Source organism: Anabrus simplex, chromosome 3 (assembly GCF_040414725.1).
Source record: "Anabrus simplex isolate iqAnaSimp1 chromosome 3, ASM4041472v1, whole genome shotgun sequence".
NCBI classification, from domain to species: domain Eukaryota; kingdom Metazoa; phylum Arthropoda; class Insecta; order Orthoptera; family Tettigoniidae; genus Anabrus; species Anabrus simplex.
Window position 1 is genome coordinate 84,614,897 of NC_090267.1, and position 16,188 is coordinate 84,631,084.

The window sequence follows — 16,188 nt, forward strand, 5'->3', positions numbered from 1 at the left end:
AGCAGAAAGTTGCAACACCAGGAGTAGAATGTAAACATAGATCCGGCTGAGGAGGTAAGATAGTTTGGGACCAGCAATAAGAAATGGGATAGTTGTTATTCTTAGTCTTATTTTTACTTTTACGTTTATTAATTTTATTAGTTATTGATATTTAGCTGTTCATTTGTTTATTTATTCAGCTATTTATTTAAGTGACGTGATAGTTGTAGGGTGGCTTAGGTAGAACTCTATTGTGAACATGTATTGGGGCTAAACGCCTGTGTTGTTCATTAATAAATACAATAAACTGTAAAATACAGAAAGTTAAAATGCTTTACGAAGACTGCTGCAGTTGCGTACAGATAGGAACTGGTAATTCTGATTGGTTCCAAACCACTAAAGGAGTGCAACAAGGCAGTACCCTTTCACCCTTACTTTTTATCACTGTCATGGATGAAGTCATGAAAGAAATTAAGCAGAAGAACAATAATAATAATGTTTTAATGCAGCCACTGGCCATAAAACAAGAATACAATCACTGTATATACATCCATATCTGCTTAGTTCGGGCGGAAATCACTATCACTATCAGGCTTTCACGTAGTAATTTGGGGAAATACAGAGAAGGAAGTCCAAGAGAGGCTGAACACCTGGAATGAACATTTAAGAGCACATGGATTAATAAAACAAAACAAAACAAAATAAAATAAATAAATCGAAAACCGTTACTATGTCTGTCAACAGACAGAAGAAGAAAGGAAAAATAATGCTGGAAGGTACACAGCTGGAAACAGTAGACCAACATAAATATCTTGGGTGCATCATTTCAAGTGATAACAGAATACAGCATGAGATTAACAACCGCATTAAAAAATCAGCTCAGTTATACCATCAAGTTCGGAACCTCATCTGGAACGAACAAGTTCCCTTAAGATCAAAGCAGATTCTATTCCAATGATACTTCACCCCCATAACAACATATGGCCTAGAAACCTGCACAACAACCCAACAAGTGGGTAGCAAACTACAAGCTGCAGAAATGAAGTTCCTACGAACTATGGTACAGAAGACAAAAAGGGACAGAGTAAGGAATGAAAGAATAAGGGAGGAAGCTGGTGTGAACCCATCCCTGAATGAAAAAGTGACAAGGCCCCGTTTGAAATGGTTTGGCCATGTCACGATAGGACAGCAAAACATTGGCTACACACAGTCGTGGCCGGAAAACGACCGGTAGGAAGACCTAGGAAGAGATGGCTGGACAAAGTGAAAGAGGACATAGGAAAAAGAGGAGTCAGCTGGGATGTCGTCTTGAGAGAAGAGTGGTACATGGACAGACAGAAGAGGAGAGTGCTCGTAAACCACACGCGGGCAACTAGAGTGGAAAACTGATGATGATGATAATTCTGGAACTACTACTCCTTCTTTTCTTCTTCTGCTGTGTGAACTATGTCACACCCGTGCATTTGGCCTTGTTTTGTGGCTGGATGCCCTTGCTGACACTAACCCTAGGTTGGGGATACATTCACTATTGCATGTTTCTGTTGTAGTTCACAATTTTCCCAATGCCTTTCCCTTGTCTTTTTCCTCTTGATATCTCCATGGTCGTGCTTTTCTCTGTGCTTATTTTCATACCATACTTCTCAATTTTCTTGTTCAGTGCATCAAGTTGTTCTTGAATTTCTTTGCTGTTTGTTCCCCAGACCACATCATCATTACAAGTTGCTTCATCAAGACTGCGAATTTTGAATTGTATCTACGTTCTTAAATACTACGAAGAATATTTTAAGACTTCTCGTATATTCCTATAACTAAGTGAACTAATTTCTTGCAACAAGTGTGCTTTCAGGAAATTCTATGACCAATTTTTCATAGTGTCAAACTTATATGTTTTAAGACTATCTTTAAAACAACTGTGTTTCAAATACTTTATTCTACATGCGATGTGGCTGAAGATGACCTTTAAATAGGTCAAAACTAGTCCCATTAAACGTTTATTTAATAAACAATATTTAGTTTCTATTGAAAAGGTGGAATAACTCGCTTATTATTTTATTTTGTTTAAGTTGCTTCATGTCGCACTGACACAGATAGGTCTAATGGTGACAATGGGATAGGAAAGGGCTAGGAGTGGGAAGAAAGCGGCCATGGACTTACTTGAGGTACAGCCACAGCATTTGCCTGGTGGAAATGGGAAACCACAGAAAACCATCTTCAGGGCTGCCGACAGTAGGGTTCGAACCCACTATCTTTCGAATACTGGATACTGGCCGCACTTAGACCACAATATTGTCTGCAAATAGTGATAACTTCATCTCCCTATTTCCATATGCTTCCTTTACAACTGAAAACCACACTGAAAGAACGGGCAAAGTCCATGTTCAGGACAGCAATTTTTAACTTTGAAACTTAACAGCTTCTACACCTGCTACCTAAATTATTTCCAAAATTGTACACAGCCCTGAGCTAGTATTGTTATCCAATCTATGAACTTAATACATAATTACTATGGAAATTACACACTGCCTGTATGTTTATCAATCTGTCATTATTTCTGCCTATCATATGTCTTTCTGTTCATTCTTCATTCAAATTGCTGTAATTCTGGAAATTCTTCTCCTTCTCCTCTGCTGTGTGAACTGTGCCATACCTATGGATTAAGCCTTGTTTTGTGGCTGGATGCCCTTCCTGATACCAACCCATTGTGGGGGGACCCACTCACTATTGCATGTTTTTGTGGTGGTTGGTAGTGTGAGGTGCTGTGTGTGTGTGTGTGCGCGCGCGTGCATGCGTGTGCACGCACACATGTGAAGTGGAAAGTATTACAACAAACATAAACACCCAGTCCCCGAGCCAGTGGAATTAACCAGACAAGATTAAAATCCTCGACCAGACCAGGAATCGAACCCGGGGTCCACTGAGCTGAAGGCCACGACGCTGACCATTCAGCAGGGAGCCAGATTGTTGTCCTGAACTAGTAAATCAATTTAGTTAATATTTCACTATGGAGTCGTCACAAATTTGGGAATGTGGCACTGTAAAAGGAAAAGGCAGTCAATGGAAAGGATAATGGAGGGAGCTTCATTAAAAGAAAATTTAAAAAATAATAAAAATTGCACAATATATTATTTTAATTTTATAAACATTATGAGTAAACATCACAAAAAACATTTTGTGAACACTAGCAGTGTGAGCAGGACTTGGTTCGTTCTGTGTTCTGACTGAACTAAACAAGTTCTTTTTGTGTACTCCATATCTTCCCACTGCAGTATCTCTGTGATTAAACCCACATCCGCCAGTTAACTTTATGCCTTCAAAAGCATGCCTAACATACTATTAAGTGATGCTAATAACTCATTTTTGGTAAAATTGGACTTAACCAGTTCTTTCCGTATGGTCTTCAATTTCATCCATAACCATTAGAAAGAAAAGAGGCGGCAGCATACTCCCGTCTAAATCACTTCTAAATCATTCTGTCTTTCCAAACGGAGTCTGTATGCTGCTGACACAGTTTTTGTACATTGCTTGCACCATTTCAACAGTTTGTGTACCCAGTCTCTTTATGACCATGGTTTTCCACACCTCCCTGGGAACACTATAGTATGACTTTGCTAGGTCTATGAATGTCATGACCAGATCCTTTACATATTCCCAATTCTTTTCCATTAATTGCCTCATGTTGAAGATTTGGTCCACTGTAGATCTTCCACTTTTTCAGTTATACTGTTCCTCTTGCAACTCTCCTACCTTTCTTCTCATTCTCCTCTCTAATATTCTTTCCAGTATTTTTTTACACTTGTGATAAAGAATGTGATTCCTCTATAGTTATCGCACACTTCTTATCCCCCTTGTTAACAGAGAAATCATGTAACCAAAAAAGCACATGACAATAAGCATAATGGATGAAGGATTCATTCAAGAATTTGGTAGCTGAGCAACTCGAATATACTGTCTTCCAGATAGCATGCTTAAATGGACCAAAACACATCACATTCAACGGGAAATATAACGTTCTTCCTGGTATACATAGTCATGTTAACTCTGAGTGCTCATCCCACTGTTGAAACAATACACTGCCTGGCTCTTGATTTATTCCACTCCAACAAAATCTGTTAGTAATTCTAGATAAAGACAGAGAGATAACCATTCCATCTGGAGTAACTTCATCGGTTCAAATTTTATACGTACGCTTCCTCATGAAAAGGTTTGTCAAGCACTTACCTGAGCAAGTTTTGCTCAACAACACCAATAATACTCTCTAGAGCTCTAATGCTATCATCAACCTTTGTGTGCTTATTCATTCTAGGCATGCAAGGTTATTGATGGTTACGAATTTCATGTTTTTGGTCCGTATTGAACAATATATAAGTAATAATAATAATAACTTAAATGTATTGAAAAGGTGGAAACATTTAAGTTATTATTATTATTACTTATGCAAGGTTACTCACTAGGTTCAAATACCAAGGATGGACACTTACCTCTTTCACCATATATTAATGACTGTTCTAAGGGAACCTATTCTTAATATCCTTTTCAAGGTAATAAAATAGCTAGACATTACTAAAAGTAGAAGTGGTTTTTTTTTTCAATAAATGAATGAACAAGTCATAATATCACAAATATTTAATAGAGAAAAATTGCCGTTTCATTACATACTTTCATAATTTTTAAATCACAAAAGTACAATGCATTTCTTTTAATTACTTTCTTTATTTTCTTCCTGGTATTGGTAATAAAGATCTTTGCAATCTTCATTGGTGATATTGACCCAACCAGTTGACTTCATGTGATAAACTGAAACACAAAGAGAATGGAATAATTAGGATATTTCAAATCAAAATGATAATTTTTAAAAAAAGTTGCAATGAACAATATGACCAACTCGGTACAGTGGCACCTCGATTCTCTGTTTTTCGAGGGACCATGAAAATAAAACGTACAACACGGGAAAACGGAAAATCTGGGAATGAATGAAAACCATCAACAATTTGGCTAAACATCACAAAAATGAAATATGTATAATTATAATCTTACAAAAACTCCTAAACCAAACAAAACTACAGCCCCAATGGGACTTAGCCTGCCAAGCGACTGCTGCTCAGCCTGAAGACCTGCAGATTATGAGGTGACGCATGGTCAGTGACGAATCCTCTCGGCCGATATTCCTGGCTCTCTAGATCGGGGTCGCCATCTCGCCATTAGATAGCTCCTCAATTAAAGGTAATCACGAAGGCTGAGTGGACCTGGAACCAGACTTATATCCAGGTAAAACTGCCTGACCTGGTCAGAATCGAACCCGGGCCCTCTGGATGAGAGGCAGGCATGTTAGACCGCGAAACCGCATTAATTACCGGTACGCGAGTTCAAAATGTCGATACTTTATATTCAATTTTCCAGGGGAATCTTCGTCAGTTTCCCGTGAAAACTTCTTTCAGTTCAGCAACTTTGATTAGCCAAACTCTTTGAACAATCTAATAACGCCAAGCCAAACGACAATCGACCACAAGTAGTTTTTAATTCTCTCATTTAATAAAATAAAGCATATTAGATACAAAAGCGCCCAACATGATGGCAAAATCCCTTCTTTTCTTAATCTTTCATTGTAATTTGGTCTCCGGTATACTGTTTGTAGTCAGTTTCTGGAAATCTTGTACCGTTACCGCATAAATTAGGCCTACATCAACTTTTAAAGGTTATGCTGAACTCGAAAACATGGTTTTGACAGTAAGTATCGATTCTCAAAAGTTCTTGAATGAATTATATTCCATTCTGCCCGTCACTAATCCAATCAAATTGGAAAGATAAAAGAAATATCATCAAAACTTCAGAAATTACGGTTATTCTTGACCTTGAGGTCATCTGGAAAGCGCGCTCGCTGCACATGTCACTGCGAGTTGGAAATGATACAAACCATTTAAATGTACCGGTAACCTGCGCAAATAAAACGACTGCGGTTTTTGGTATTTTAACACGAAAACGTAAACTTCTCAGTCTTACATTAGGACCTAAACAGTAATAGGCAATCCCAAGACCTCCCATGGCTTCCTTTTTTAATGTAAGCTGCAACATCTGTTCTGGTCTCGCTAACATAATCGCATACGATAATATTAAAATACTAAATTTGTGTTAAGGAGCAGTTTTGATTCCTGCCTGCTCGGTAGTACGATCGAAAAAATTTAAAAATATAAACATCAAACCATGGACATAATATGGACGTTTTATAAGTGCGAACATTTGACGAAACTCGTTCCGTCTTCAAGCAGAGTTGTCGAAATGCGCCGTGTCTCCTTACAATTGTTGTGGCCACTCTCTGCTCTATGATTTTCCCAGATTCTCTACACAATACCTCCGAATGCGATGCTAAGATGGTCCGTTATGCAAGTTCACCACCGATCGCTTTTCCAGTACCGATACATTACTTGCTCTAATTATCGCAATGACGGGGCGTAAACGCCAAGATTCATACGTATGCCATAGCCATCCTTTCGTGAGATACAGTTTATTAAAAAACGATTGATCGAGGATTTAGCGTTGATGGAACTGGAATTTATGGTCGGTTTATCCAGGAAATCGTTTATTCGAGGAACGGATAATGCGGGATTTTTACAATGTGACTTAATTACGATGCTCGCAGGACAACGTAATTTGAACGCATATTCCGGGAAAACGTAGTTTCTGGGAATGGATAATCGAGGTTTCACTGTACCATAATATTTAAATGATTAAAGGTAAAGTAGTCTGTAGTAGACCAGGATAACGAGTGACCACCATTTTCGAAGAGAAATGGGCATACATAATTTTGAACTATACAAAACTACACACCTGAATTAATCAGCAACCACGAAGCAAGAGTTTATGGCAAACTCAAGTGAGGCAGGCATAGCAAGCTGATGGGAAGGAAAAGCTTTATTCCCTTACTGAAGTACAGAGCAACGTGGTGGGAGACGAAGGCTTCTGTGTCCCATCCTCTGTCCATTAACCCTAAGAGTTAATGCCTCACCTCTTCTCGCAACCTCAGCTGCTTGGCTTGTTCATTACCTACATTTGTCTTTGAGGTGTGGATGCTGTTGCATTGGAAATCTGTCTCGATAGCGAGTTACTTGCTGCGTGTAGTCTTTTTAACAAAGTCTTAGCTTTGCCATAAGAATAATTCCCTATTCAACTGAAGTTGCAGGATTGTGTTTGCTGTTTCATTTTGAACTTAGTTAACAAGAATCCTTTCTGCTCTCTGGCTAAGTATTGAATAACAGATCTTTTGAATATTTTCATCTGAAATTCCAGTTAAATATGGCTTCTACTGAAACCTCCTTCCACAGAAAATATCATGAAATGGTTGAAGGAAACAGAAGGTGGGAATAGAGAAACTGAAAACAATGTACGAGAAAATGACATTGTGTTATTGAACGGCAATTTTGACGATGACCCTACCTTTGGCCCTCTTAACGTAGAGAAAATATCTCGTCATTCGTCAGACTCAAGCTCTGAGGAAATGGAACTCTGTAGAACCTTCTGACATGCTTTCTTTGCTTCATGATACTTCTGCCTACTCTTCATATTTCTGCCTCCTATCCCGCTCCTCCATGCTTTTTGTTTTTCTTTCACTACATTCCTTACTTTGTTATTCCACCAGGGTGTCTCCTTTTCCTTCTTTTTTCCTGATAATCTACCATATGTATCTTCTGCACATTTCACCATTTCTTGTTTGAACTTGGTCCATTTCTCTTCAACACTGCCAACCTCTCCTTTAGGACTTTTTTTTTTAAAGTTCTTCTTGGAACTTCTCTTGTGCTTCTTTTTCCTTTAATATCCACACCTTCATTCTTTTTTCTCTTGTCTCTTTTAATTTCATTATTTTACCAAGTTTTAATTTAGCTACTACAATTTTAAGGTCTTTAAAATCTTCTCTTGGCACAGCTGTCGCATCTTCCAACTGTCTGTATTTCTCTCCATCAACTAAAATCAGATCAAGTCATTGCATTTGTTCTCCTTTGTCCCCATCCATATCTAGTTATTTTTTGGTGTACTTCTTTCTGAACTATGTATTGCATACTATTAATCCATTCCTCTCATAAAAATCTAGTAGTAGCTCTCCTTCTGCATTTTTATTTCCATAACTGAAAGGACCAATTATTTCCTCTTTACCTCGTCTAATGAATAGGCCACTGATTTTTCCATCATTCATCATCATTCGTGTAAAGTCGTTCATTTAGTAACACGCCAGCTGAAGAACAAGCACTGTCTGAAGGCTACAATTGTGTTGTTGAGAGCGCTAAGGGTGCTTTGAGAACTGCTGTGGGCTGTAGTTTATTTATCCAGACATCGTCATTGTATAATATTTATATTCTGCATTTCAGGTATATGTGGTGTGCTCTCGAGTGTCGAGGGGGCATACCCTATACATTTATGAACCCAAAAAGAAGGTCGTAAACATTGTCTACAAGAAATATAACCAAAACCCTTGCGATAAATCTGAACGATGAACAGATACTTTAGCTAGTTTGGTACACACTGTGGATACATCAGGATACCCCTACACATCAGAATACCTGGCAGAGATGGCTCTAGCAGCATTAAGAAACGTGAAGAACAGTTGAAATGTTTTGTGTATTCACTCATGACTGATAATGCAACTAATGTCTCAGAGATGCACGACATTTGCTAGAAAACATGTACAATACCTGAACAAAAGTATCTGGACACCCCTATGTAATCTGGAATTGAATCCTAGATATCAGGAGAAGAGGACCCATCAGTATAAAAGGAGGCAGGGAGTACTGTGTTGTCAGTAAAGAAGCATTAACATCAGAATGGGTCAGTCGAAGAGCTCAGTGACTTCAAACGTGGACTAGTCACTGGATGTCACCTGAATAATAAATCCATCAGGGACACTTCAACCCTTCTAAAGCTGCTCAAGTCGACTGCTGGTGAGGGTGATTGTGAAGTGGAGACGCGATGGAACAAACGCAGCTAAACCAAGACCAGGCAGACCTCATTTAATGATGGACAGGGACCATCCATAACTGCAGATTATGGCTGTAAAAAATTGCAAGAAATCAGCGGAAGGAATCACTTGTGAGTTCCAAAACGCTATTAGCAGTCAAGCCAGCACGACTGTGCATTGGGAGTTAAAAAGAGTGAGGTACAATGGTTGAGCTGCTGCTCATAAGCCAAACTTTTCTGTAGTCAATGCTAAGCGACGCTTGAGGCAGTGTAAAGAGCAACGCCACTGGACGAGTGGAAACGAGTGATTTGGAGTGATGAATCAAGCTATACCCTGTGGCAATCTGATGGAAGGGTTTGGGTTTGGCGAATGCCTGGAGAACATTACCTGCAATCATGTGTAGTGCCAACAGTGAAGTAAGGAGTAGGAGGTGGTGTTATGGTATGAGGTGTATTTCATGGTTAAAGTGTGATCCCCTTAATGCTCTTAAGAAAACTAAATATGGAGGGATATGAACAAATTTTAAACCACTGTGTACTGCATACAGTAAAGGACCAATTCGGAGACTATGATTCATTGTATCAGCATGACAATGTACCCTGTCAAAGCTGCATCTGTGAGGCAATGGTTGGAGGACAATAACATTCCTGAAGTGGATTGGCCTGCCCAGAGTCCCGACCTGAACCCGATGGAACACCTTTGAGAAGAGTCTGAACGTTGACTTCGCACCAGACCCCAGCATCCAACACCACTACCTGCTCTAGTTTCGGCTCTTGAGGAAGAATGGGCTACCATTCCTCCACAGACATTCAGGCACCTCATTGAAAGTGTCCCCAGCAGAGTTAAAGCAGTCATAAAGGCAAAAGGTGGACCCACCCCATATTAATGTCCAATAATTGGGAACGTGACACGGGTAAAGTCTGTGTGCAATTTCAGATAAGTATCCAGGTACTTTTGATCAGGCAGTGTATGTGATAAACAGTGGCTGCTTAACACATCTTTTGAATCTCTTAACTACTGTCAGTTTTGAAACCTGAAGGAACATGTTCTGTATTGTTTAATATTTTTTTAAACTATCATTTTGCAAATTGAGCCTCTGTGGCTCAGGAGGCAGCGCGCCGGCCTCTCACAGCTGGGTTCAAATTCTAGCCACTCCATGTGAGATTTGTGCTGGACATGGATGCGGGACAGGTTTTTCTCCGGGTACTCCAGTTTTCCCTGTCATACTTCATTAGAGCAACATTCTCCAATATCATTTCATTTCACCTGCCATTCATTAATCATTGCCCCAGAGAAGTGTGACAGGCTTCGGCAGCTGGCACAATTCCTATCCTCGCCGCTAGAATGGGCTTCATTCATTCCATTCCTGACCCGGTCAAATGACTAGAAACAGGCTGTGGATTTTCATTTCATTTTGCAAATTCTTTCTACAAACAATCAGGTGCTCCAAACTTTATCATACCAGCTGAAAACTGTTGGAACAGTTTAGTTGACTGTCCGGATGCTTACATTAAAGGTTGGCCTACACTTCTAACAATCAGCAGTGATAAGGACAAAATTGATAGTAATATGCAAACAAAAGGTACCAATGATATGCTTAAGAGAAATGTTGATATGATTTCCATTTTGAAGCCCATTGCTAGTATTGCAAGCTGTCCACTTCATGGCCGTATCGATGAGTTTAATCAACAAATTAATCTAAAAAGCCACCTAATCGATACTTTATTTCTTTTGCCTTTGGCAAACTTAAAAATACATTAACAAACACAGTGCATGTTTCGACCACTTAGTGGTCATCTTCAGCTGTATATAAAAAATCTTAGATGATAACATTTAAAAGCAAGCACATTGGATCTTAAAACTATATCCCATGGGAATCCAAAAACTATTGTTCTAGATGCTTTAAATGAATTGGAAGATGGGGGGGTTTGGGGGTAAGGAGATTTGTGTGAATGATACTTAAATTACAGTATCGTTTACAATTGTGTTTAAAAAACTTAAATGATGAAAAACATATTTAAAATATTTAAAAGCGTCTATGGTAAAATTCTTTTTGATAAAATTAGGTGGCGTGAATAAAAAGTTCGTGTTTGTAATAACCTTCAGGCATTTGTGAGAAAATAATAACTTAACACTTTGTTTTTAATAAACACACTTTAAAATACTCTAAAGTGTCTATGGTAAGGCACTTATTCAAAAACACTTGTGCTTGAATGAAAGTTTATGTCAGATGCACCAGTCTTCAGGTATTTATTGTTTATATTTAATAACTTCCTTGAGTGATATTCTTGTGGTTAAAAGGCCGTGTTGACTGTTTAACTTCCGAGAATTGCTCTTCGGAATGTGATAAAAGAAATTGTGTTAGTCGTTTAACTTGTTAAAACCCTCTGGTGGCTTCTGTTATACAAAATGGCGATCTGATTCGGGCAGCTTGCCTCGCGATCTGTAACCAGCAGGAGATCATAATATCTTAAAATATAACATATGATAACGCGGATTAAACATTTGCCAGATAAGGTAAGTCAAGGCCACGCAATCTCGAATACAAATATCTTCCCGCTATCTATTTAGAATTCGGAGCTTTTTACTTTTATCATATGTTATATCTTCCAATTCATTTAAAGCATCTAGAACAATAGTTTTTGGATTCCCATGGGATATAGTTTTAAGATCCAATGTGCTTGCTTTTAAATGTTATCATCTAAGATTTTTATATACAGCTGAAGATGACCACTAAGTGGTCGAAACATGTACTGTGTTTGTTAATGTATTTTTAAGTTTGCCAAAGGCAAAAGAAATAAAGTATCGATTAGGTGGCTTTTTAGATTAATTTGTTGCCCATTGCTAGCACAGAAAGACTTCTGTTTCACTGGTAATGCTGTGTATCACTGGAAACAACTTAAACACATAATTGATGTGACTCAAAATGAAAATATTAAGAAGAAAGTTGTAGATAGATATAATAGGCTTTAAGCCCTGCTCATTTTCTTGCTTATATGCTTAATCCAAGGGAAATCAGTAACAATGAACTGCTACAACTACTGTAAGTAAGAAGAAATTGGGACTTGACTTTGCAAGCTCAAAATATAAATCTAGTTCTCTACTAACACTGATAGTAAAATTGTAGGCATAACCCACACCAATCACTTTTCGGTGAATCTGGGATGGCACAAGTGTCCACTTATGAATGGTGGAAAAGAAAAAAGAAAAAAAAAAAAAGTGCAACTGAAACCTGCTTCTTTTGGTTTAGTTCACTCTAAGCTTTGAAACAGGCTGGGAAGTGAAAAGGCCTCTGAACTAGTGTTTTCATTCAAAGTGTTATTTCCCAGTGAAAACTCTTAATTTCTTTTTGTGCTCAAAAGAAGATCTTCGTATTTTTTAAATACATTACACTAGCCTGCAAAAAACAACTTTTTGTGCGGTAAAAAGGAAAATAGGTGGGTTTGATGAATTTCTTAATGCAGAATTCGAGAAAAAAATTAGTTTTGGCGTATCACGTCTGGTTTAGTGGCAATTTTACAAAATGTTATTTTGTTCTTACGTAAAATTGTTGATACTTAGTACTAATTAAATTTGATATATTAACGTAAATTTCAGCTTGCATAACATAATCATATTTTGCATGCATACTTTGTAAGCAAGTAGATGGTTTGCATTATATTTTTAATGTATATTGAAATTCGTGAAACTGAAGCATTAAACGCCTATTTAGTTTTGGCTCTACAGTTCCTTTTAAATTAATATAACCGTACCTTGAATAAAAATGACATGGTTAAACATACATAGTTTTGTTACTTACATTATGTGCAGGTTAGATTCACACCTCCGTCTTTTTCCGTTTTCCGTGGAATTTCTGGATTTTTGAAGTTCTTGAATTATCTCTAGAAGGGTCGTCTCGTGCAATCGACCAACATATTCACATCATCGGCCATCATATTCACATCCCAACGTCCCTGGTAGCGTCATTCTGCATCTTTGAGATCCTAGTGAAACCTTTTACCTTATTCTTCACTGACAGCTCCTAAATTTGTAGGAAAATAATCCAGTTGCGAACCTAAGAAATGAAGCTTAAGGCTCATATTACAACCGAGTTCCTTAAACTTTACCAACATTTCCCTTACAATTTCTTTGTATTGAGGGTCCTTAATGTTGCCAAGGAATTTAGTAACTACATCTTTGAATGCGTTCCATGCCTCTTTCTCAATTTTGGTCATTGTGTCTGTGAAATTTTTATCCATCAGTTTACGAATGTGTGGGCCATCAAATACGCCTTCTTTTATTTTTGCATCTGATAATGAAGGAAATTTAGTGGATTCAAATCACCGCAAATTTGCCAACCATGCTCATGATATTTAATTTTTTCAAGCACCAACTTTAAGGTCTCGTATGTTTCAGAAATTTTTGTGGAGTGTGCAAGGAAACATTTATCAGTCCATCATAAACATTGCATAAGGGCTGGGGCTTTTAACACGTCTGTTTATTCAAGTGGTCTAAGATGAAAGACAAACGCTCAACCGTCCTATCTTCAATCCTACATACCTCGCGGTCTACTGCGTATCTGGGGGAGTTTATGAATTTACCAGGAAACCCCCAACTATAAAATGAACATTTAGACAGCAATAAACCTACAATAAAATGCAAACAATAACAAATCAAACCACATAATTGTGCTCTAAAAAACGTTGTGCGAGAACATCTTTCAACATTACATCTTACGAATTCACGCAGATACTAAAACACCAAATTGCGTCAAAACTAGACGTGATAGGAAAAAAAATAGCATCATTTTTGGAATCACGGCAGCGATTTCCATAAGAATTATATATTTTCTATTTTACCACAAAATCATGTTGGCTAGTGTTATTTAAGGTTACTTCAACTGCTTGATCTTACTGTGACCTAACTAAAAACTACAATGTGTTAATAACAAGTGACTAAATATGCTAAGACATTAAATTACAACTGATTAATAACATTATTAAGAACTGAGGAAACTGTTTTGATTTGTTGACATCTTTAAGTGCACAGCGAAGGTTACTTATGTTGGCTTCTTGTCTCTGTCTAGTATGGGGCAGGACCAACAGAATGTGTCGAACAGAAATTGAAGAATGTTAATGTACCATTTTGAGGGGGCTCTTCAGTAAGTATGAAAATGAGCTTAATATGTCTAGTTATGGGACGAGTATGTTAGTACTTTATTTTGTACTACTAACTGATCAGATTTGATATACTGTATATAAGTGCAGCTTACGTTTAACATGATCATTAACATTATTTCCAATTCCATTCAAGCTTTTGATGCATTCAATTAAACTTTTTAATTTGATAGGGTTAGGTTAATCGGAAGGTAACTCCTGTGCGCTACAGGGTCATTAATTTTTCTGTGGCATTTCCGGTTGCACCATCTGAAAGCACGTGAGAGGGTGGTTGGATTTCTGTCTTTGGCATCATGTAGAGCGTACGAGTTGTCTGGGAGCTCTGGCTTCTCTTGGGGTAAGCAAATCTTAAATTTCCTAATGTAACTTAGCTTTATTTCATTTCACCCTTTTTAATTTGCCACAGGAGTTTCCCATTGATTTTTCTACTGGTAATCAATTTTCTTCTACGATGGTGTAAAGAAATCTTACATCCGTCTTCATCTTGCAACGAGGCAAGCCTTTTATAAACTACTGTAACAGAAATCAATTTTTTTTTAAAGCTTGGCCTCAGTAGTTCTGTTTCCTTTTCATTTTCTTTCAACCTGTATTTTGGTGAAGGTGGTCGCTTCACATTTAAAGTATTTTACGTGAAATTTTAGTACCGATGATATTGTAAAACTGTAACTTAATTACTTCAGGGTTTCATTTTCTATTTTGTACTTGATGTTAAAGGTAGTGTTTACTAATTACTTTTTATATGTCTTTATAATAAATATTTACGATAAGTAGATATTAACTCAATTATTCTTTGTTTGAAGTTTCGGCCACACAAGTCCTTGGATTCACAACCTCGTATGGTTCCTTCCGCTTTCCACATCCTGTCGTTACTTTCCGTGTATGTTGCCTGGTTTAAATTTTGATTTTACGAGATGATTTTTTTTAACTATTCCTAAAGTGTATTTAAAGTCCCCAAATTAGCCTGCAACATGGTAGCAGAGTATGGTTTTTGTGAACTGAAGCTTCAAAAGGGGTAATTCAGTTAATATTAATTTCCTTTTAAAAGATGTAATTACTGTGTGTGCATTCCTAATCCTTGTTTGTGTTTATTCACGATAGTTGCTCGTGCTCAATATTTACGGTCCGAGGGAGCTGCCTACCATCTCTGTATAAGGCATCTGAATGTGTTTGGCATTCTGTCCGTGATGTGGAATCTGTGTTTTACTGTTTTCAACCTGTAATTACCTGAACATTAGAGTAAGTCACTGTCCATGACATTCTATTTCTATTCGTTGTCAATATTTGTTTTGGCTGTGGTAAGCCTTCTGCTAACCGAGTGAATATTTTAAAGCTATATCATCACATAGCGTGTGCTGTGTTCTGAGAGTCTTCTTTGATAAATTTCAATATGTGTTTATTAATTTAAAGTTTTCTCGATACGTGTGTTTTAACTGTAACATTTGCGTGATCACCTGTTGCTTTAGCTCTCAGCGGACGACTGTCGGCCATTTCCCGACACCCCCATTTCCTGTTCTGGACATGTCGGGATATACCTGCCACCTGTTTCTGCGGTAAATATATATGTGTGTGTGAAGCAATTATGCGTGCTGCTGCTATCTATAGTTATTGTATAGAACCATTAGGAATGTCACAGCCTTCTAGATGCATTAAAACTTTGTTTTACGAGTTTTAAGGTAAATAAAGAATGAGCTGTTGTTTACATTAATCAGCTGTGAAAATGGCAGCGCGCAGACAGGGTAAAGCTACTTTGTCTGATATAGCTCGTTTTTTAGATGAAATTGACAGCAGTGACGACGAATTATCAGTTATGGACAGTGAGTTTAATGTTTCTGAGAGTGATGATGACAATTCTAGCAAAATAGAAGTAGTTGAAAGTGAGAATGAAAGCGATATAAATAGTAGTGAACCAGACAATGGTTGGAGAGTTTATCGCCCAGCTGATCCAAACTTTGTAAAGAAACCATACACTTTGATTAGTGGTTTCTTGCCTCTCACAGGCAAGAAAGCATCTACTCCCATTGAATTTTTTACACTGTTTTTTATGGAAGAATTGGTACAACAAATTGTTGATGACACTAACTGCTATGCAAGAGAAAAATACAAATGAATGCT

At 37.6% G+C, this 16,188-nt stretch overlaps 1 protein-coding gene across 1 annotated transcript in view; it reads right to left on the minus strand.

Moving 5' to 3' along the window:
• Nucleotides 1–4,587: 4,587 nt before the first annotated feature.
• Prosbeta5 (Proteasome beta5 subunit) overlaps nucleotides 4,588–16,188 on the minus strand; it is an 87,208-nt gene continuing 75,607 nt past the window's right edge. Inside the window, exon 5 of the mRNA XM_067142612.2 lies at nucleotides 4,588–4,773. Coding sequence (XP_066998713.2) covers nucleotides 4,676–4,773 — 98 coding nt within the window. The 3' untranslated portion in view covers nucleotides 4,588–4,675. The remainder of the gene's footprint in view (nucleotides 4,774–16,188) is intronic.